Source organism: Vidua chalybeata, chromosome 16 (genome assembly GCF_026979565.1).
Source record: "Vidua chalybeata isolate OUT-0048 chromosome 16, bVidCha1 merged haplotype, whole genome shotgun sequence".
Lineage (NCBI taxonomy): Eukaryota > Metazoa > Chordata > Aves > Passeriformes > Viduidae > Vidua > Vidua chalybeata.
This window is the reverse complement of record NC_071545.1, coordinates 11,060,649-11,082,963: the sequence shown is the minus strand read 5'-3', so window position 1 is coordinate 11,082,963 and position 22,315 is coordinate 11,060,649. Positions and strand designations below refer to the sequence as shown.

Below are 22,315 nucleotides of genomic sequence, written 5' to 3'. Positions count from 1 at the left end.
TGAATTCTGACATCTTGGCTTTTTTCCAGACTACTTAATTTTTTTTTAAATTTTGTTTTGAAGACTGGGATTTCCCTTGAGATGGACCTTCCATTTGCTGTTACTCTCTCTCTTCCTTTGCTCTCCTTTTTTTCTGCCAGGCATTAACTACTTCACTTTCAAAGCTCTGCAGTCTAATCCCACTGTAGCCATTATCCCTCTGCACTATGGAAATGTTGACTCTTGGTTCAGTAATAACTCAAACATTTACCTTTGACCATCTGTGTGTCTCCAGTCCTGTGCTGCCCTGTGTGCCATGAAGAAGTTCCTTGTTGTTCCTATCTTAAAACTTTCTTTTGATCCCTGCAAAATTACGTGATAACAGAACAGGTATGTGATAAACTTAATCCTCCCGTTGCTGAGTCCAAGCTTTCTTGTATTTCACGTATTATTCCATCTGTAGTTTTCCACTCTGTTTTGTACTTAACTTTAAAATTACGTGGGCAGCTGTTGTTTCCTGTTGTATTTATATTTGGTTTATCAAAGATGTAAAATGTAAATTCAGGAGGTAAAGCCTGGCTTTAAAACTATCCTAGTTGTAAATTCTGTCCATGTAAATTCTAGTACTTATTTTATAAATATGCTTAACCTACTTATTATTGAAATGCAAATTAATACAATTTGATTTTAGGATAATTGTCTTGATGGCTTAATTCCAAAATAAGCAAACACTACCAACACCTTGTTTTGTGCTGCTTTTACAATGATACTTTTCAGTGTGGTCTGCTGGAATACAAACAGGTTTTATGGAGCATTTTTGTTAAACAGTCAACAGGTTTTAATTTAGCTTCTTAAATCATAATTGTTTTTCAATTTTCTGCTCTGCCTCACAAACGCATAATGAAGGCACACCTGACACTATAAAAACCAGATGTCATTTCAGTATTTCCAGCTGTGTGATAAATTTGGAGAGCTTAAAAGTTGTTATCATAGATCTATAGTTACCAGAGAGCTCACAAGAACAGAAAGCACGTAGAGCATCGCTAAATAAATAGGATTTTGGAATGAGTTGCACTTTATTTCCAAAGACTTTGAAAATTATGGATGGAATTTTCTTAAGGAACTTTCAGGAGACCATTTTAAACTTACAAACAAATTCAAATTCTTTCTCCCTACCAATCATTTTAAGTACCACTTGCACTTGCTCATGGGGATTTGAAGAGCAGCACGCAGACCTGAAGGAAAGTTAGATTGTGTAATCCATGCCAGCTCTTAAAAACATTCCTCCTTTACCTTTCTCTTGAGGAAGAACTTCTTAAAACAGCATGTTCAGTGGCAACTGAACTGTGCCTGAAATACAGTTTTATAGTACAGATTTATAGTACTTGTTTCTTTAAACATTTTCAAATTCTGCATACAGGTGTTCAGAGGTCTCTTAGTGGAAATTATATATATTTAGAAAACGGATCATTTCACACAAATTAATTGTCATAATCTCAATCATCCGCCTCTGGTTATCACTAGGCAGGAAGTCAAATGCAAAAATCAATTTGTTTAAAGGTGTCTCTCTTTTCACAGCTAAACTGAGGGTCCAGTTCTCTGTCTCCCAAAACATTTATCAGATTTTAAAGCAAACCAAGAGGCAAGAGATAAGCTGAGGTTGTTGATACCCTTATGCTCGGGATGAAGGTGCAGGACAGTTGAGAGGCTGCTCGTGTTCCAAGTGCTGCTGTGGGTGTCTATTTTAGGGTGACTGAATCATGAAATGATCCCATTCTGCTAAAGAAATGAATCCTGCCCACTCCATTTTCTTGAGTGTCTTCTCTTGGGTCTTTTTCCTCACAAATTGCAAGTTGCATGTTCCTGCCTGCGTGTGTATAAATGTAGGTATGGATGAAACACATTCTGGAATATTTAGCTTGGTTTTGAAGAAGATCTTGGTATAACTGACTAAAAATGGTGCTGGTTTTTAATAAGAAATTCAGGAAAAAAAGTTCTGTTAGGTCTAGGAGAATATGGAGGGTTTGAGATTAGTGGATATGTCCCAGGACATTCATTCCCTGTAGCTATACATCCTGTTAACTCTCCAGCTGAAAACAGTGACAATTTGTTGGTAAGGAGGTATGAATTTTTTTATGGGTTTTGTTAACCTTGTTGTTTTTAACAAGAATGTCTTCCTAAGTGAAATACAAGGATTCCTATTTGAATTGTAGGGAAAAACCACCTTTCCTATGGATCAGTAACCATTCATTTTCTGCTTAATATTTAATCTTCAGCTTCACTAATCTTTCCCATAAATGGCAAAAATGTACCTTCTCCAGCTGTATGTTAATTATGTTCCATTTTTAAGTCAGAATGGGTACATTACAGAGAAGCTGTCAATTTGACACTGAGCAAACTAAATATACTCAGCTGAGTGAATCCAGCACTGTGAACATGAACCACTGGTATAAATAGGAAAGGAGACACCTTGAAGCTTTACCATATTCAAGAAGTGTCAGATCATGTTCATTTGAAAGGGATGGCAACACTCTTTTTCCCCCAGTGCAGGCATGAATATTGTTTCACTGAACACAGGCTATCCAGGTGTTCAAGAGACTCTCATGTTTGCACCTTTAATGCTGAATTTCAGCATTTTTTGAATGGTCATCCAACTTGTTTCTTATAATCCCAGATCTTTTCCTTCATAAAGACTTAAATGGGAGATATTAAAACAGAGTGTTTGTCTTTCCATTTTTAAAATACTTCCATCTACTTTTCTGACTGTTCCTAAACCTTGTGGACTCTTTTCAAACAGCTCTTTTACCAGCAAGCATTGCTGTAAGGACAGCTGGCATGAACTATTATGAACTCTTGATTATGATGATGTGTTTCATTGTTGAGGACGAAGTACTCCCGATGATATGGGACCTCCAAGACTGCTAGAAACATGAGAAATTGTTTCCTATTAGTTCTTTTCTTTTGTACCCAACTCAGCAAAGCAACATGGGATTCTTCAGCTCTTCCAGAGGAAGAGTCTGAACGATAGGTCACTGTGCACAGAATCAACTTTAATAACATTGACATGACTGAAAACATTCTATTGTAACACTAATAACACTGACATGACTGAAAAACCCTGGTATGACTGCTAGAATATCTGTATTTGATCACAACTTCTGATAAAGAAAATACATTTCTTTCTATGTTGTGTGCTTAAAAAGAACACATTCCAGTAACAGTGGTCACTCGTGCCACTTGGTTTCTGAAAAATGCATCACTATGAGCAAAAATATCCCACACTTTAAAGTTAATATTTCTATTTTTGCTGAGGGAGTAATGGGGAGGAATATCACTTGAGCTTGAGAATGTCAGTACAAGCGGTATGTGTTGTGTAAGTCCCACCTAAGCTTTCCTTGTCTGAAATGTTAAATAAAGACTTTAATGAGTTCCTCTGCATAAGGATAAATTTAGCTCCAAGAGCAGTGCAAAGCAGACTTGTTGATTGGTGTGGGAATGATTGCTGTGATTCCTGAGCTATGAAGGTGCTGTCATTTCTGCAAAGGATCTGTGCAGGGGAGGCAAAACAGAGAACTGACTCTGCAAAATGAATTGTGGGTCTGTGGGTATGCCCAGAACTTCATGTAGGATCCTATTCTATTATGAATCATAACTTTGGTTTTTTGTTGTGATTCTTCTTTAATTACACCTTCAGCTGTAATTTTGTGATAATTTTGTGTGAAAAGTTCAAAACTGGATTAATAAATTAGTCTAGAAACTTCTGACTATTTAAATACTGCCTCATCTATTTTCGTAGCTTTATTAGAACAGTTCATGCTTCAACTTATGCCGTTTACTTTTGGTCATGGGGGTGTTCTCCAGGTCATTCTTTAAGTGGGTGAGTCATCCATTTCTGTGTGACATGCAAATAACAAAATGACCCTTTAAAAGTGTGTGTTTTCCAAGGAAAGAGCAACACTGCACCTGCAGATGCACATCTGCACTTGCTGTACTAAATTCCTGCTTTCTGTCTGCTGGTACTGAGCTGGAGATGCTGGGAAGTCTCTTCTCTCTACCTTCAGACTTTGCACCTTACAGGCTGGGGATAAAGAGACTCTGAAACATTTAAGTGGAAGTGGAGGCATCCAGTCCCTCTCCAGCAGTGAGAATGTGTGTTGCTGTCAACATCTCAGGATGACCAGCGTGAGGAGGACAAGCATTGTTGCTCTTGCTCCACAGGCACCTATTTATTATCCGTCCCAGTGAATTCCTGCCTCTGCTGGAGAAGATATGGAGCTATCATTATTTTTGCTTGCCTTGCAGAAGGCAGGCTTTGATTTCACTCTCTGTATCTCACTGTCTACGTAAATCATCTGAAGTTGGCCAAAAACTTGAGAAGACTGTTGTAATCTACAGCTGTTATCTGTGCCTTCCCCGTTTTTATTGGGGATAAAGCCTGCTTGCATCAGGGTAACGGCAAATACACGCGTGCTGCATAAACCTGTGTTGGTCGTTCCTAAACAACGTGCCAGAAATCCCCCTTGGCTGTGTTAACAACTAATTGCCAAGTTCTTTTTGACAAAACAATCAGCCTAGCCCCCGTGCATGCACGCTGCTGTGAGTTGTGGTGCAGAGCAGCACATGGAACTCAGTGCAAGTATGTTCTGTATGTGGCTGCTATGGTGATTAAAATACATAAATAAAATAGATAAATATGGACCATATTAGAAATCCATTACTGGCTCTCTCTCAGATCGCAGGCAGCTCCAGCGTGCGGTGTCAGCCGTGTTCCGCTGCCCCGAGCGGGAGCTCCTGGGGGGGCTGCACTTACGCAATGGCCCTGTCCTACCTTGTCAGCTCGCAAATTCAACACAAAACGGGTAAACAAAGGGCTTTTGTGCACGGTTTATAGTTCAGTGAGGATTAGTGGCCTGACACGGTTCTCAGACGGGACAAGCTTAGCGTTAAGTCGCCCGAGGTTAACGAGGGCGGACGTGGGGCAGACTGTGCAGGCTGCAGCAGAAGGGTCTCTCGGCTTTCGGACGTGGGACAGAGGATTGTCAAAAGCAGGTTCTGCTTACCTGGGTTGGCGTGTCCGTCACGTGTTCCCAGCGTTCCAGGTGCCTCAGGATGTGGATGACCTCAGGCACTTGCTCGCAGTCCTTCCCGCAGCTCCAGGGGTCCCCTCCGCCGGCTCGGACATCCCATCCCGCTCGTGGGCTCCGGCTGGATCAGATTCCTGCTTTTCTTCCCCCTCTCACCTTTTAGCATTCTCTGACCGTAAAATCCATCCCTTTCCTGAAATGCAGAACGATGCACTTGTCCAATGAAGTTTTTCCAGGCGAGATTCAAATTCCAAACAAGCCTTTCATTTCCTTCGCGCTGGGGGGAGAGCGAAGGCAGGGAGGCGAAGGAAAGCGCTCGCTTCCTTTAAATCCCCACCAGCGTCTTCCCAGCGCTGGAAGAGAAGTAGCTTGTCATGGTGATCTTCGGAGTTTAACTTTAGAGGGGGAGGGAGAAAGTGGAAAGCAAACTGAATGCTGTAGTGGAGATTTCTCTCTTCCCCCACTGGGCCCCTTGCCGACTGTTTTTATTGATTTCAATCACTGGAGGCTCGCTGGCTCTCAGAAGAAACACTGTGTAATGTGTTCTTTCCTGGCTTTCATTAAAGAAACTCAATGCAGTGCGGTCACGCTGCCGAGCTCGCCTGGCAACCTGCCTACACCCTGTGGTACCTCTTTCATTGGAGGAGATCGAGCTCGTGGTTTGGGGTTGGTTTATTTATTTTTTTTCTAATTCTCCAGCAAGGATTTCAAAACAGCCTCTGCTCTGCTTCTACCTCCTCTCACAGCCCAAAGCCTTTTTAAGCCTCAGAAGAAATTGTCAGCACCACTAAAGGGGGCGACTTTGGTGGCAAAGAAAGCGCCGAGTGCTGCGACAGTCTCGTGCTCCTTCTATTAAAATTCCTCTGCGTTTCTGGGGAGGGGTTAAAAGGGCTGTGTGTAAGCCACAGGGATGTGGATAGAAATTATTTCCGAGGGGGGGTTCCTTTTTTTTTTTTTTTTTCTTCAGTTCCGTGTTCTCCTGATTGCTTAACACGGTTTAATTAAGAGTAGGGGAGTAAGCAAAATCCTTCAGCAAATATGTGAAAATTCCTGGCCGCGCTGTAGTTGCAAATGAAGCAAAACTGCATTCCCCGAGTCTGCAGTTGTGGTGGTGTCTCAAGTATTTCTGTTGTACTCAGGGCTGTGATACTGGTGGAGAAAAATGAGAAATACAATACGATCCTAATTTATGCCTTAGAACTTAATCTGCCACAGTGCAGGAGTATGTACTTTATAGGAGTAACAGTCTATAAAGTGGAATTCAACAAGCTGCATTCCTTAAGTTGTGTATTCTGTGTGCCTGTAAATGCTTTCATGTAATTTAGTAAATTGTTCAATTTCTTCTTATTCAGCAGTTGCTAATGATAACACTTCATGTGTTCTTCACAATTGGCTGTAAATCTGAGACATGCAAAGATCACACAGTTGTAAATTAAACCAGGTTTCAAGCTCATCAAGGTGCATCTATTCTAAATTACAGCTGCAAGTTTAGGGTGCTACCTGATCACTTGTATTCCTGAGATACTATAGCTGTATACACAAGGAGGCTTTAAAAAAAAAAAACAAACAAACAAAATCCCAACATTTACCACAAAAAGAATCCTTTCCTGGTACAGAAAGATAAAAAGGCTATTCTTACTTAAATCTGGTTTCCTGCAGAACTTTTTTGAGGCTTCTCTGCCTGGGTTGATCTACAGAAAGCTTTCCTAATCAACTTAATATAAATTATTGCCAGTGTTTTTGTTGTGAGGAGTTGAGATTCTACAAACACCTAGCTTTTATGAAAAATTTTGTATTTTTCTTTGAGCAGTGTATAACATGTAAAAGGTCTTCCTCTGTAAGTGCTACAGACATTGTACAAAGAGTACTTCTACATGTTGCTTTTCATTTAAAATTTGCTTGCTGCATGATAATGAAATTTCATACACCCTCTCTGGTCATACTTCTTTTCATGGGATGCTAAATGATAGAAAATAATTATTTAAATTCAGTATGGCCTTGAACTGTTTTATGCAAATTCTCTAGCTGTAGTTGTAGCACAACTCTTTGGCCAGCCTTGGATAGTAAATAATTTGTCAATCTTTCTTTTATGAACCTTTTGTCTAAGGGTCTGGCAGCCTTTCTTCTCTGTGGGTTTTGATCTGTGTTTATGGATTCCGCGTTTTGTTTTTAGGCTGGCAGATGGCCAGTTATTTATCTGGCTTCATGTGTATTGTGTGAGGCAGAAACAGGACATTTTGCATGCTGATATCATCCACAGGGCATTTGGGGGGCAAAAGGCTGCTCCTAAGCAGAAGCCATGACGTGATGTGTCAGTAGCTCTTGGTCAGTGAACAAAGCCCTTTTGACACTTCTCTATGTTAAAAGTTATGAAATAACATGAGCTTCATGAACAAACAAGGTGATACAATGCTCCTACTATGAAATAAGCCATATAATCCGTTTTCCCTCCATTTTGAACTCTCTGGAGTTCAAAAATTTGATGCCCTTTTTATACATTTGTCACTGTTCTTTATTCCTTTGAATTTCTGCTGCTGCTTGCTTTGCTGTAGTACAGATTTCTGGTGCTGTGCTGGGAGAAAAGGATAAAAGGATATTGGTTTGGGAGGAGCTGGATTCACTAGTTCTAATAAACAGTGAATTTGGTGTTGTGGCTTGGTTTGTGGTTCCTTCTATAGGTTTGGCAGCAAAGCCAAAACCCTGATCAGGCAGGAAGTTCAGACCTACAGAGACGAATCCCAAAGGCAAAATTTCATAGATGAGTATTCTGTTCACTGTGGCAATTCCTCAGAGTTTCTGACTCTGTCAACATTATTCTGTGCTGGCAATGGACAAACAGGAATGCACATGTGGGAATTTTGGAGGAGTGAGGAGGAGGAACAGAAGTCTTTAGGAGATGGCTTCAGTTCTACTTAAGTGTGAGGCCATCAAGGACTGGAAGCAAATTTTAAAATGCTCTTAGTGCTCTATGGAAGCACAACACAATTACTTTGCAGTTATTAGTGCTGTTATTCCCTTCTTGGTGCTGCTTGCTCAGCTACTGGAGTTCATAATCCCCAGGCAGTACAAGCTTTTATGCAGATACAAAAACTGCCCTCAAAAATGACACCTGTTTGGTTCTGCTGCTCTCATTGCAGAAAAAAAAAAAAAAAAAAAAAAAAAAAAAAAAAAAAAAAAAAAAAAAAAAAAAATCATGTATCTTCAAGAGAACCTGTACGTCTTTTTGCTGGTTTCTCTTGCAGTTCTAGTTCTATTTCTCTGTTCTGTATTGCTTAGCAGGGCTGCTTTTTAGTATTAAACACTTCCTGTCTGTGTGAGCTGGCTCCCCATTTATGATTGTAGGCTCACTTCTAAGGATCATTTATCAAATGTTTCAAATTTGTGCAGTATTTCCAGATTACAAAGAATGGTGGAAAGCTTTAACTGGTATCTAAAAGTGCTACAGCTGAAGCCTCCAGCTATTTTGAGTCAGATGTCTTGGACTATTTAGAGCATATTGCTATATTTACACACAGTTCAGAAAGTTGGAGACTGGCATTGATGAAAGGCAGTGTGTATTGAAACCCACAGACTTTGCTGCAGATGGACATGGTATGATACAAACTTTGGGAATTTGCTTGCTCATATCTCCGTGCCTGTGCAAAGTTGACATGGGCTTTTATGAGCATAAGTGTGAAAGATTTGGGGGTCTGCCTTTCACTCAAAAAATGGCATCCAGTGGCAATATCCCTTTTAGCACCTTTTCAGGCCTTCTGGAAAGTTTACAAGTGGAAGACTCCCACCTCCTTAATCATGAGAAAACACTGGCTCTCCTCTGAATGTCATTCATTCAAGTGTGCTGACCTGGCCTGACCTTGTTTAGGTTGAGATCTAATGAGCCCACAGCCCAAGGTGGTGTGGTAGCTCTCAGCAGGCTTTGCAAATAAGCAAGTGCTGTTTTCCTGTGTGCATGTGGTTTAAATTTATCATGTCAATAAACAAGTGTCTCACATGCTCAAATAGGGACTTTACAATGTTGTAGTTAAAGCTAAATTGTACCGCTACAAATTGTGATGTCACTTTATAAATATAGAAGGAGACAACCTGGAATATTTATGACCTCAAAACAATGAAGTCCTGTTGGTTGGGGTTTTTTTTAGTTTAAATAATGACATAACACTAAAACTCTTAATCCAAATGGGTCACAAACATCTTCCAGACAAACAGTCACACTAATGGTTTGGGGAAAACAAAAACTCAGGCTGTTGATTTAAGGAAAGGAGAGGTGCATCAATACATTAATAAATAATAAATACAGCTAGGATTTAAATTCCAATGGAAGGCTTGGTTTTGTTTTCTTTCAAGTCCCCAAGTTTGGGGAAAGGGATTTTTTTAATATCAATTGTGATAAAATTACCCTCACTGATAAAATCACCCTCAGCTTCAGTAGGGACTATACCACCAAATGTAGGTATTTTCTGAAGCAGATAAAACCTGAGGTTTTCAAATCAAAAGCCAGTGTAGGACAGACTGTGGCACATCCTACTAAATTAAGCAAGTGGACATGGATGGATAAAAGTATATTTGGAACTAGAGAAGTTGTTTGAGCTGTTGTGAGGCCTCTGTCTGTACCTGTGCTGGGAGTCCCAGGCAGAAGCTGATGTCTCCAGTTTTCCCTGGATGATGCTGTGGGCCAGCAGAAGGTACCTCCAGCTGTAAATCCTGACTCTTTCCTGCCAGGACAGCCCTGCAGGAGAACAATGCTCTTGTGTCAGACAGCCCTGGCCCATCCATGCTGGAAACAAACGTTGTTAGGGCTTGGTATTTACGTTGGGACCTACAGAGAGGGAGCAACTTGTTTTGTTTTTAATGGAGCGGTCAGGGAGAAGGATAAAAAGCTTTTTGATAATGTGAGGAATGTGGGGGGGGGGGAAAGGGAAGTAACCAAGATATGCATTTACTGTAAGTATGAAGAAGCAGAGGCTTCTTTATCAGACTGGCTCTAATGATGTGCCACAGTCACTTTATTTGAAAGCTTCATGGCTCACAGAAAAGTAAACAAATTCATTACATTATTTTTAAAAGAAGATTAACTGTAGTGTGTCGTCTGTTGGACAGCTGCTGTAGTAATCTTTTACAAACACTTTATAAATGACCACCCTCAGTGTTTTCTAGGGCTTTGTGTGGCTGGATTGTTATTTTAGTGAGTACCAGGGTGGCTTTTCAAATGAAAACGTTGTTTCCTGTGTAACAATTCAATTCTACCTTCACCCTAAATATTATTTTGTTCTCAGCATGAACTATAAAATGTCTTCTATACTAATGCAACATATGTTGCTTTTTTGCATGTGTTTGCAATGAATGCTGGCTTTTCCATAAAAGTACTTAAAAAGCATTTTAAACAAGAAAAAGCAACTCCACTTTAGTGTCCTACTTCCATTAGTTCTGATTTCTGCTTTCTTAACCTTTCTTTGGTCTGTGAAAATACCAAGTTGAAGAGATGAGTCAGAGTCAGCTTAGATGATAGGTGAATTGACACTGAACAAATGTTTAAACCCCAACAGGTGTCTTTGGCAAATAAGATTGTGTTCAGGTATTGCCTTGTTTAACATTCTTTGGTTGAATGTCAGCAAGAATAACCTTATTTAGCTCTGTGTCTGGATTTGTGTTTGAAAGCCCTTGACTGACACAAATTAATGTAACACCAAGGATTTGTGAACTTATAAAGTGGTTTTAACCAATCTTGCCATAAAGCAGTTATCTTGTGCATTCAGATTCTAGTTACAGATTGCTTGAACAGGTGAGGGGGGAGCAGGGAGAGGAGGAAGAGCATTTCTTTCTCACCCAGTTGGCCTCCATGAGTGTCCCAGGCTCTAGCATACCTGGCGAGTACCTCCCTGAGTCATCTGGGAATGCCTGGAATGAATCCCATCTTGCTATGGAGCAGCATTTTATTTATACACAACATAATCTCACACTGGATTTTTCAGGATAAACACAGTGTTTATAGTCAGATAAACTATTTAAAGCTCTTCATCTGTATGTGAAAAACTTATTTTCATTTGGGATCTACTAATGCATGTATTTATGGTAATATGGTTTTAGATGTAAATAATTAACTGTTCTGTCTGCAAACCTAGAGGAATGTCAACGTTTGTGAGATACATATCTGTGTATATTGAAGACTGTGCAAATGTTTCCTCAAGATTGCTAAGTGATCTCCAAGAGGTCTTGGATGAAGGAGGAAGTTGCCACATCTTTGCCCTTGGCAAAATCGAGATGAAGCCTCTGCATGGCAGACAGAGGTTTTCTCAGTCCAGGGAAGTGTGTGGTTACACAACAAACACAGACTGGGGACCTTCAGGAAACCCTGCTGCTCCCACTGAAATGTGTGTGTGCTGAAAAATCATCCAAAAAAACCCCTCCATCCGCTGTGAAACAGCCTCTGCTGTTCACATGCCCTCCTCAGGTTTGAGTGTGGCAGAGCAAACAGCGCAGGAAGTGTTAGAAATGATTTTTAATACATAAGTGGAAGGTGCTCAGGTTCCCGTAGTTCTCAGAGCAGTATCAACATCTATCAGTATCAACATCTATAAAGGGCAGTTTGACAGCTCTCCCTGAGTGCAGCATTTGCAGTTCTGGGAGTTGGGCACAGAGGTGATGGAAGTACAGTGAGCAGTAAAAATACGAAACCTGAATCTTCTGGTTTTAAATATTACCTTTGCCCTTTAATTACATTTATGCATATTTTGTTCACTTTCCTATAGAATGATAAACACTTAATTTAAATGTTAATTATTTCAGGCTACAAAAGAAGAGGAAGAGTTTATTGCAGAGGAAGAGGAAGAACTTACTCCAGAGGAAAAGAGGAAACTGGAAAGAAAATTAAAAAAAGAGCGCAAGAAGAAGGAGAGACAGCTGATGAGGGAAGCTGGAATCCCCATTAAAAAGGTGGAGCCCAAAAAGCCATCGGGATCTGAGCGGGCTCTGGCCTATTTAACCAGGTAAGAACAGTAAAACCACTGCAGGTGCTGCCTGCAGAAGTAAGCTGTAAAGCAGTAACCCAGAGCAAGCTGTACCAAGCAATAACACATTAAAGGAAATGGCTGCAGTTAAGTACTAAGTTAATGTTTCATCTCAGTTGACACCCTGGAGGACAGTTGATCACCCCATTGTGTTTCTGTTACAGCAACAGCAGAGAGAAGTTAAGTATGGTACAAACATTTTATAGAAAGGCCAGCTCCTGTCCTGAAGATCTTTTGGTTGTTATATAAATATCACAGGCTTAGCTGCACTTACAGAGATGAAAGGCACATTGCAAAAAAGACTGCATTGAGAAAATGAGGTTTGTTTCTTGAGTGTGCTGTTCTAGGCGAAGGACTTCCAGTTGTTCCTTTATATAAGCAAATTCCATGGAGTGGTTAAGCACTGCAGAGTCTGAATTTAACCACCTGCAGAATGTTTGGCTGTAAGATGGGATTTTGCCACTGTTTTAAAGTTAATAGTGTACAGTGACTGATTTTTGCATACCGAAGTGTACAGCAAGTGTAGTGGCTGATTTCAGATTATTAGCACTCCCTTCATCCAGTTAGCACACTTATTAGAAGACTTAAAATTCCAGCATAAAGCAAAGTTAAACTAAAGAACTGCAGCAAAGCGCTCAGGGTACCCCACAGACAGTAAAGAGGTCATGTGCAAACAGGAAGATAATGTTTATTTTGTTCCAAACTGCAAAATATACCCTGGCTGTAAGACCTCCAGAAGACTGGCATGTTACAAATAGTGGGTTACCACGTGGAATTAATCCAGGGTTGCATCCCTGCCTGTGCTCAAAACTGAAGCATCCAGACTGTCTGAATTGTTACTTACCACTCACAGTGGGAAGGGAGGAAATTAATTGCATTCCAGGCAGAGGGACATGTGCATTTTTGTTACATAACCCTCAGCATGCAGCGATAGCAAAATGACAATAATATTTTTGATCTGGAAAACAGCTGGAGCAGTTCACCACTGTTTTGAACTGCAAATAGATTGACAGTTAGCTTTGAACCATCCGCTCAGCCTGCTCTCTGGGATGTGTGCTCTGATAAATGGTGGATCTCCAGATAATACATTTCAGGTTTGGAAAGTAAAGGAACAAGCTGTAGGGTTTTGCTTGTTATTCCACTCTTATCTGTATGGATTTTTGCCTTGTTATATGGGAGAATATGAAATTGTATTTGAACTAATATTTGAACAAATTTGATTCTAGAGTTTCACTTAACCTGTACCAAATTACCCTGAAATAGAAAACCAGCTCTGTCATTTGGTCTTGTCATACAGAGTCTATGGGTTATATGTGCAGCAATAACATATTGTGAGGGATTATTTCAGCAACAGACAATTTGAATTTTGTGGACTTAACAGAGGTAGTCATAAGATGCTGATCTGCCAAGCAAACATAGCCATAGTCACCATTCTAGCCCCAAATGTTCCTGGACCATCTTGAACCATTATTACTTATAGAAAAACAGCTTCATCCTCTTAAACCTCAGACCTTTTTTCAACCCAGTAAGACTGCAAAAGAAATAACTGGATTTAAATGAATCCAAGGAGTAATATACTAGCTGGGGAAGGGAGACAAAAATTCAGAAAACCCATTGCAAGCTTTCCAGCATATTGAGTGGGTGAAGTATTTCAGTCTACATGCTTTTGCAGGGCTACAGGCGTGAATAATCTGTGGGAGGATAAGGAAATCTTATAGATACAAGAGATTAATATAATTGGAAGGAAACAAAAGAGTGCTGTGGATTTGTGTTTTGCCCCACCCACAATAAAAGCCTTACATGACAGAAGTGTGGGTAAATGAAGTGACATCTGAACTGCCTGATGGCATGTGAATCTCCTGTAGGACAGGTGGAACTCGATGTGATAACTGGAACTGTCATTTTTATTTATTGAGGGGCTGTTTGCAGCAGGAGAGCACAGCTGTACAAAGCTGTGCCTCGTGCTGCCAGTCGAGGGGAGTTAAAGAAGAGAGCATTGATGGCAGGAATCAGGCACACAGTGTGCAGGGCAGGGCTGCTCACTGCATCCTGCTCTTCCTGGTGCTTGCAGAGCAGCCCTGCAGCAGAGCAGCCCTGCAGCAGTGCAGCCCTGCAGCAGTGCAGCCCTGCAGCAGTGCAGCCCTGCAGCAGAGCAGCCCTGCAGCAGTGCAGCCCTGCAGCAGTGCAGCCCTGCAGCAGTGCAGCCCTGCAGCAGTGCAGCCCTGCAGCAGAGCAGCCCTGCAGCAGTGCAGCAGGATTCCAAGGGCTGAACCGAGGCCCAGGGTCCCCTTGGCAGCACTGCCAACCTGTGCCCCCTCTGCTGGGGTCCCCACTGCTGGCACAGTGTGCCACAAGCTGAGCAGGTCTTCCAGTTTTCCAGCTTTGTTATTTGATTCTAAAAACAAATGGTCCTTGATGCTTTCCAGTCTCCAGAGGGATCAAATTATCATTTTATTGGAAGGCTGTCCTAGCTGGGAGAGGCTTTTTTCACCATGCAGATGGCATGGCCACATGCAACAGCAGCTGATGCCAGCTCAAACTGCAGCCCCAGCTGCTGCACCTGAGGAGCTGAAGGGTTTCCCCTGTGAGCTGGGTGACTTTGATAGCCCAGATCAGCTCCTTGCTCGTTTGAACAAAACCAGGCTGAGCATGACCAGGTTTATGCTCCTGATGGAGGAAAAGCAGCCAAATGACTCCTGTTTTTTTCCCCTTCTCTCACTTTCTCTTGGCCTGTGGGAAAAGGAAAGAGGGAAAGAAAAAAAATCTTTGCTTTACCAATTTTTCTCTCATCTTTTCCTTGGTGAGATGAATTCAGGTGATTCCCAGCACAGTTCTCTTCCAAGGCAGCAGTTGGCAGAGAAATGTTACTGCTGTCAGATCCCCAGCTTGCCCAGGGAGCAGACAGGAAGATCTGAAGATAGAGAGAGGATTAAAAGTAGGGACTGAAGCAGAAAGATTATAAAACTCTGAAAAGGGGGAAAAAAAAAAAAAAGTGAAATAATGGAAAAACCCCAGAGTGGTACTGAACAGAAGAGAAAAAAAACCCTGTACTGTTACTTCAGAGGAATAGGGAAAAGTAGGAGTGATGAAGTATTAGTGGCTAAATGAAGTACTCAAATAACTTCCTTTTAATGATGACGTGCCTTGTCTCTTTATGATGGTAAGTGATGATTCAGATTTAAAGGGAATACTAGATTGTCTGATTAATGTGATTCTTGGAAAATCTGGAATAAAAATACATCCTTTCCTGAGCATTAGGTGACTTCAAGTGAAAAGATGTTGCAATTCTGGAGAATGGTAATTAGGTTTAATTATAACCTAACTGACCTTCTGTGGTGTTAAAATGTTGGCAGAACTTGTTTGTCTTGGCAAGCCACCCTCTCCTAGAAGCTGCTGTTCTTGTGTTTGGCTTGGAAAGTTCATTGCCATATGGATCTGCACATATGGATTTCTCCATCACCCATCAGAGGAATAGACAGAGATCTGCAAAGACCTCACTAAAGAAATGTGAAACTACAAGATTCATATCATCCGAAGTAGAAATAATAGATACTATCATCTGGATATGTGCTGTGAATTACCTAAGCCTTGCAGTACTATTTATCATGTACTAAAATTTGAAAAATAAGGTGCTGAAGTACAATTATTTTTGCAATTATTTATGCCATATTGTTAGTATATGCCACTTTTCTTTATATAGGTCTTATTTTTCTCATTGCCTAATTTAAATTCAGGAAGGATTCAAAGATTGTCAGAGATTTCTTTAGTAAAAAGATGCTTCTAGAATAATTCAAACCAAGGGCATGTTACAGAAAGGGAAAAGTGAGAGACAGGCAGAGTTTCCCATGGCGTGAGGAAATTGTCTGACTCTGCAGATCCCAAGGTGGTTTTTGCTGAGTGTGGTGGCAGCACTGCTGACAGCCCTGGACAACCCAGGGCAGTTGTTTATCTGCAGGGTTTGCACAATGGAAACAGATCCTGGTCCTCAGTCAAACTTTATTACAAACAGTGCCAAGCCTGTGAGATTTTAAAGCTGAAATGTTGTTCTTCCTTTCAACAAATTCAGAAATTCAGGGGCTGTTGCTGGAAGCATTTTATTTTTTTTAATAGTTTGATATTTTTTAAATGTATGTCATATCTTATATAGATGTAGAAATAGAAATAACATGTAGAAAGTATATCAAGTTTTTACTCCTTCTGGAGTAGAGGCCATGTGGAGAAGGGAATCAAAAGGTAGGTTGGTGTTCACTCTGAAGTTTCTGATTTTTGAAGGAACCAGGAGAGGCTGGTGCTGGGCTGTAAAGTGGGCAGCAACATCTGAGATTTGTGGCCAAACAGCTCAGATGATGGTGGCCCTTCAGGAAGTCACAAACCCATTCATCCAACCCCTCCTGGGGCAGGTGACTCCATTGGAGGAGCTTCTGCACAAACACGGCCGTGCTCAGTAATGTTGAAAACCAGTTTCTAATTTTAAAGTACCTGGAGTGGGCTTGTGTCACATTTAGTTTCCTTTGTTGATTCATGATGTTTCACAGTCGTTTTACTTGTCACAGCTTACTTTTTTAGCCAGGGTCAGTGATGGCTTTTGATACTTGATTCTGAATTTAAGTAATTTTCATTGCTGCTGGCATATATAGTTATTAATTTCAAACTTGGCACTGATGTTGATGTTTCACCATCAGCAGCTTGAGCTTTTAGATATAGTAACTGATAAAATAGAAATCTAAACATACACAGATCTTTTTTATTTCCTTCCAGAGACTGACTCCTTGGGTTGGATAGCAACTAACTTTAGCATTTAATGGCATTTCTCCTTCCCCCACTGTCCAAAACTGAGATCAAGTTTCCTTCCTGATGGGAAGGTGCAGCATATATCTAAGCTCATCAGTTATCTTGAATTTCATAAAATATTGGAGAACTGCTCAAGTAATGAATCTCAATTAGCTAGTAACAAAAATAGTGTGTGAACTTGAGAGAAACTGTTGTAATTAAACACAGCAGTGTTCCTGAATTCCCTTCAACAATTGGGGCTTTAAGGTGTCTTGAAAGAGCAGCAATTCCTCAAAGATTAGGGGAATAGTGGAGGGGAATAGTTTTGCTTTAATAATCCCAGGGTTATTTTTTAAAGGTTCTGGGGCAAGCATTAACTATGGATGTAATTAATCTATTCCTGCATGCTTTTAGTCATTTTGTCATATTCATTAGTTCTGTAAGAAGCCTCATGAATCCAGAGTCAGATACAGGATAAATTTGCATTTGAGGTTGTTCTGTTTTATATGAACTTGGGCAGGCATTTGCTGCTATCTGATTTCAAAGGCTTGCACTTTTCCTAATACTCTAGAGATCAGTGAATTTGTTTTAGCACTTCTCCAAGTTTCTATATTGCTTGACTTCTAATTTTTACCAGGGCCTGACCTGCCTCTAACTGGGATTCCTCTCCTTGACCTAAAGCAGCATGTCTGTAAAGCTGCAAGTTTTCCATTTGATGTTAAGAAAATGAGATCTTCCTCATTTTACAGGTAGCCACTGTCTGTGTTAGTGGCAAAGGAGTCTCAGCTTGCTGAGAGTGAGTTACCTTGTCATTATCCTACACTCCCTTGTGTAACTTCATCTGATGAAGCCACCTCAGTTTGTTTGCAGTTCCCTAGCAGCCCTGACATTACTCACAAGCTCTACAAAGCTCTCTGTTGCAATGCCCACACCTTTCCTATTTTTAGAGTGTGGGTATGCCAGCAGTTATTCTGGTGGGGGTAGGTGGAGGGGGCATATTCACTCCACAGGTTTTGTGCTGCTTAGAGCTATTCTGTTATTGTGCTCAAGCACATTATCTTCTGCAGAAGGCAAAGCTTGCTGGTAGGGAATATGAAGCAGAAAAATTGTTTTGCTGTGTTGGACCTGTTATTAAGCAAGGTTTTTTAAATCATGGTGTTGCCCCACAGGTCATAAATAATTTCTCCCATCCTGGTGTTTACGTCCAGCTTGTGGCTGAGTGGGTTTGTCAGTCTCACTGCCCCTCCAGTGAAGCAGCACATCCCTGATCCTTCCTCTCCTACTGCTCCTTGCAGTCCTTGATGTGCTCTGTTGCTCCTCTTTGAACTCCTGTGCCTGAGATCCTTCTGGAATTGTGGCACCTGGAAACAAATGTGGTTTTACTGGAGCTGCCTTCCAGCACCACACAGAAGGATAGCTGTAATACATTTTTCAGAGTTTCTCATCCTTCTTCAGCCTCTCTGCAGCAAGTCAGATTCACTCCTGTTTCAGAGTTGACTTTATGATACCCATTTCCAGGTATCAGTGTTCTGATTATCCTCTGATTATTCAAACTGTGCATTTAGGATTCTGTGACTGTCACATTACACTCTCAGCAACAACACTATTCAGCTTCTGCCTGATTAATCAAGATGTCTGGTGGCAGCCTGAGTCGATGATTTTCATTCCCTGTGATACAGTCATTGACTTCTGGATTCACTTTTCTGTGTCTTGATGGCAAGTGATATGTAGATATGTGTTGGAGACATGCCAGTGTTTTTCTAACCCCCACATGACATCCACAGGATGTCAGATTGTGCAGAAATTGCTTTTAAACTGTTATTAACCTCTTGCTGGGTTAGCTGCTTTTTATGGTTCAAATACAACAATTTCACTGCTTTGCAAGAAGCCCATGAATATTTTACTCTTAATTTAGTAAGATCATGCAGATTACTGTTCCTTATCTATATCTCTGGTCTTTTTCCACTTATAAATAATACAGCTCTCCAGAGTGAGTGAGCCAGACTTTGTGTGAAGAGTGGTCACCAAAAGACAGTCTTCCATTCAAATCCAATTTTGCAATGCAGATGGTTGAAGAGATGCCTGCACTGGCACAGAACAGAAGACAGCGCTTGTGCAGGAATACTTGGGTCTGGAAACTGAATAACCAGGTTAACATTCAGATGAGCCTGAATTAAGAAATTGTGGCTCTCTGCAGATGAGCTCAGGCACTGCATGTTGCTGATTTATAAGTGACAACACTTCTAAGCCAGAGCAGGCACCGAGGCTTCTTGAGCTGCTGCTGAAGATAAACTTGTCAGTTCAAGGTAATGCTGACAAATAATAATAATATCATTTACTACACAAGTCTAAAAACAGCAACCAAAAGAAAGAACAAAAAACCCCCTTTAAGTGGCTCAGAGCCAATCTTAGCTATTTTTACCAAGAATTGCTGGGAAGAAAACAAACCTTAGCAAATATATTCTGGGTATCTGTAATACTATCCTGGAAATGCTCCAGATGGACAGAACTACTGTGTAAAATAGTTTCATTCTAATAATCTCTAGCAAGTCCTCTCCACAGTCGTGGATTGAATGATGAAGATCCTAGGTACTCCCAAATATTTTCAGATGTATTTTGCCATATCCAGCTTGTTGGATAAGCAGCTCTGATCTTAGAGACAAAATAGGTGTTTGGGAGGTTCTGAGATGTCAAGTTCTAAGACGTCTAAGCTTAGTTGTACCTGGAAGTTCTGAGATGTTGCAAGTATTTCTGTGGTATTTTCAACTCATTCAGAAGTAAGTTTTAGAAACATCAATGATTGCGTGATTTTCCAGCCAAATTAGTAAATGCTTATGATGCAACTCATTCAGCTGAGCTTTGGAAGAGCAGCTGGACTAACACAACCTTCCCTCAACCAAACCTTTTATGGTTTAGCTATTATCCTGGATAAAGTACTTCCTATAGGGAATGGGTTTGGAGTAGCTTTCTTACCCCTTTGTTAAGCACTAATGTATGGCTTGAGTGGAGAAGGAAAAGGAAGCTCAGGTCCATGGTAAATTTTCCTCAGTTGGAGCCAGTAGCTCTTCCATCTTTCAGAATCTGCTCATTGTCCTATTTAGTTTATGCAGAGGAAAGAGGTTTCTTTCCTAATTTCCATAACCATAAATGGTCACTAAATTTAACAAAAGAAGAAAAATGGAATAGGGAACTCTAATCCTGCTTTATGGCTCTAAATCAAATTATTTGTATTTCTAAATCTTCAAATTAATTTTATGGAAGGTCACAAGTACACCTCTCAAAGCATATTTCAGTAAAAGCTGTAGAGTGATTTACTTTGGAACCTTCTGTCTCTTTGCACTTCAACCATTTTTTCAGTGTGAAACAAAGCTGTCAAAATATTTACTTGGGCATTTTGTTCAAACATTCTCATATGGAAATAGTGTATTTAATAACATCATTAACATGAATTCACAAATCCTTTCATCTAACATCTATCATTTACCAACTGGATCAACTGAAAAATACCTGACTGCTCAGCCCTGTCTTTAAAGAGCTTTTTATATGTTTTTTTAAAACATACTGTCTCTATCTTCTCCCCATCATAGTTATGATAATTTGCTTTTCCACCATACCTCTCCTGATAGCATATCACAACTGTGTTTCGATAAATAAATGAGAAGTATTTTGACACTGATTTATTTACCCTCCTTATGGCAGCTTTTGAGAAAGTGTTATGTTACCCCATTTTTCAGGTGATAAATTAAACAGTGATGAAGTTTGTGATTCACCAAAGTCCCTGTACTCTCCAAAGGTCTCCTCTCAGAGAAGTGAGAAAGTGAGATGAGGGAAAGTAGGCTTAACTTTCTTCTCATCTGAGCACTGCCTCTGTTTTCTTTGGCCCTGTACCAATGTCTGCTCCCAACAGACCTGCAGGACTTGTCTCAATTCCTTCTTTTGAAAGTGAAGTTTGCATGGATTTTGTTCTGTGGTGGCATCTCAAGGCAGTCCTGAAGGTCTCTGGTGGACGTGCAGGGTTAATGGATGAATATTCCAAACCTTTCCATGTTTTCCATGGTTGGGGTGTCCCTCCTGGTATTGCTGCAGGTGACCAGAGCAGCTTTATTCCACTTCATAGCTGCTGATAGAACTAGGAACAAAAATTCCCAAGTTTGCCATGTATGTATGGTGGCCCTTAAGATGATTTATATGCCTGAGGAGGCTTCCAGGGCATTCTTGGTAAATTATTTTTGTTTTTTTTTTTCCCCAAAATTTAGTTTGCTTTTATTTACTGATAATTTTATCAATAGGATGGTTAAAACTTCTGAAATTTTTCACATGTATGTTTTCACAAATATAAGTTGTACTAGCAGTAGTTAACTGCTGGACTGCAAAGTGCTTCCTCAGATGGGGAAGACTAGATTACATGTATTAAATCCATGAATACTCGGATAAAAATAGTTAAGGTCTCTTTGTCTGATTCTCTTTCCTGTAAAATACCATCTTGATTTCCAAACCTGGTTAAGAAAAATTAATGTCTCCTTTTTTAATAATACATTAAATAAAATTTAGTATAAATGAATTTTCTTAACAGTTTATTAAATGTAGCCATTAGATATTTATCGCTGACATGTGGCTTTCATCTTTCCACAGTGTTATACAAAAGAGATTGCATCTAATTGAATAATTAAGCAGCCTTTAATATATTACTTCATCTGATATTACTTTCAGAAACCTTGTGAGATGTATTAGGGAGATCCAGAAGTCTTTAATAACAGACCAGTCTGCTTCAGGACTGTATCCTGACAGTAAGGAGACATCATCACTCCTCACTGAAGTGCTCAAAACCTCACACAAGCACTTTGATCTTTTCCATTTGTCTTTGGGGAGAATTTGGCAGTGTTCAGGTCAAATAAAACCAGAATAATTAAAAGAATCCATTTCACATACAAGTATTGCAACTACCTCTTGATATTTTTTAACTAAAAGCAGATGGCAGGGGTTATTTGCTTTATTTTGGGAATATTTCATTTGCAGGGAGGTTGCATTGAAGGAGTGTGAAGCACAGCTTTTTCTCCCAGCTTCTGAAGTCTGCTCTCCCCTGGCTCTCCAAAGTCCCTGCCTCACTCCTGGCTCCAAGCCCAGGCATCCCATCCTCAACCCTCCTTCTGGCTTTGAGAAAAGGCATTTTGTGCTCACCCATCTTCCTCCATTCAGACTAGGTTCTTGACATGGCAGAAGCTCTAAAGGGAGTTTCTGTGTTTTCCCTGTGTCATAAAATTCAGATTTGGGAGAATTAACACCGCTACTCACTTCCTCAAATACATTCAAACTATTCATCCAATGCCCAAATACTCTTCATTGTGGTGAGGAGTTTCGTAGCTCTAGGGAATCATTTAGACCAGTCAGCCAAAGCCAAAATTAAAATTTAAAATGCAATTGGCAATGGTTATTAATCAATTAGCTCCAGGGAGCTGTCAAGGCTTCCTAACCAGAGTT

General features: G+C 40.4%; 2 protein-coding genes across 5 annotated transcripts in view; one reads left to right on the top strand and one right to left on the bottom strand.

Moving 5' to 3' along the window:
- Positions 1 to 5,557, bottom strand: part of GPR146 (G protein-coupled receptor 146) — a 49,354-nt gene extending 43,797 nt beyond the window's left edge. For all 4 annotated transcript variants that reach the window (XR_008433675.1, XR_008433674.1, XR_008433673.1 and 1 more), the window contains exon 1: positions 5,040 to 5,557. The gene's annotated coding sequence lies outside the window, so the exon portion shown is untranslated. The remainder of the gene's footprint in view (positions 1 to 5,039) is intronic.
- Positions 5,558 to 5,636: 79 nt separating this feature from the next.
- The window catches only part of C16H7orf50 (chromosome 16 C7orf50 homolog), a 30,882-nt gene continuing 14,203 nt past the window's right edge, over positions 5,637 to 22,315 (top strand). Inside the window, exons 1-2 of the mRNA XM_053957100.1 lie at positions 5,637 to 5,729; positions 11,847 to 12,046. Of these exons, the coding sequence (XP_053813075.1) occupies positions 5,637 to 5,729; positions 11,847 to 12,046 (293 nt within the window). The remainder of the gene's footprint in view (positions 5,730 to 11,846; positions 12,047 to 22,315) is intronic.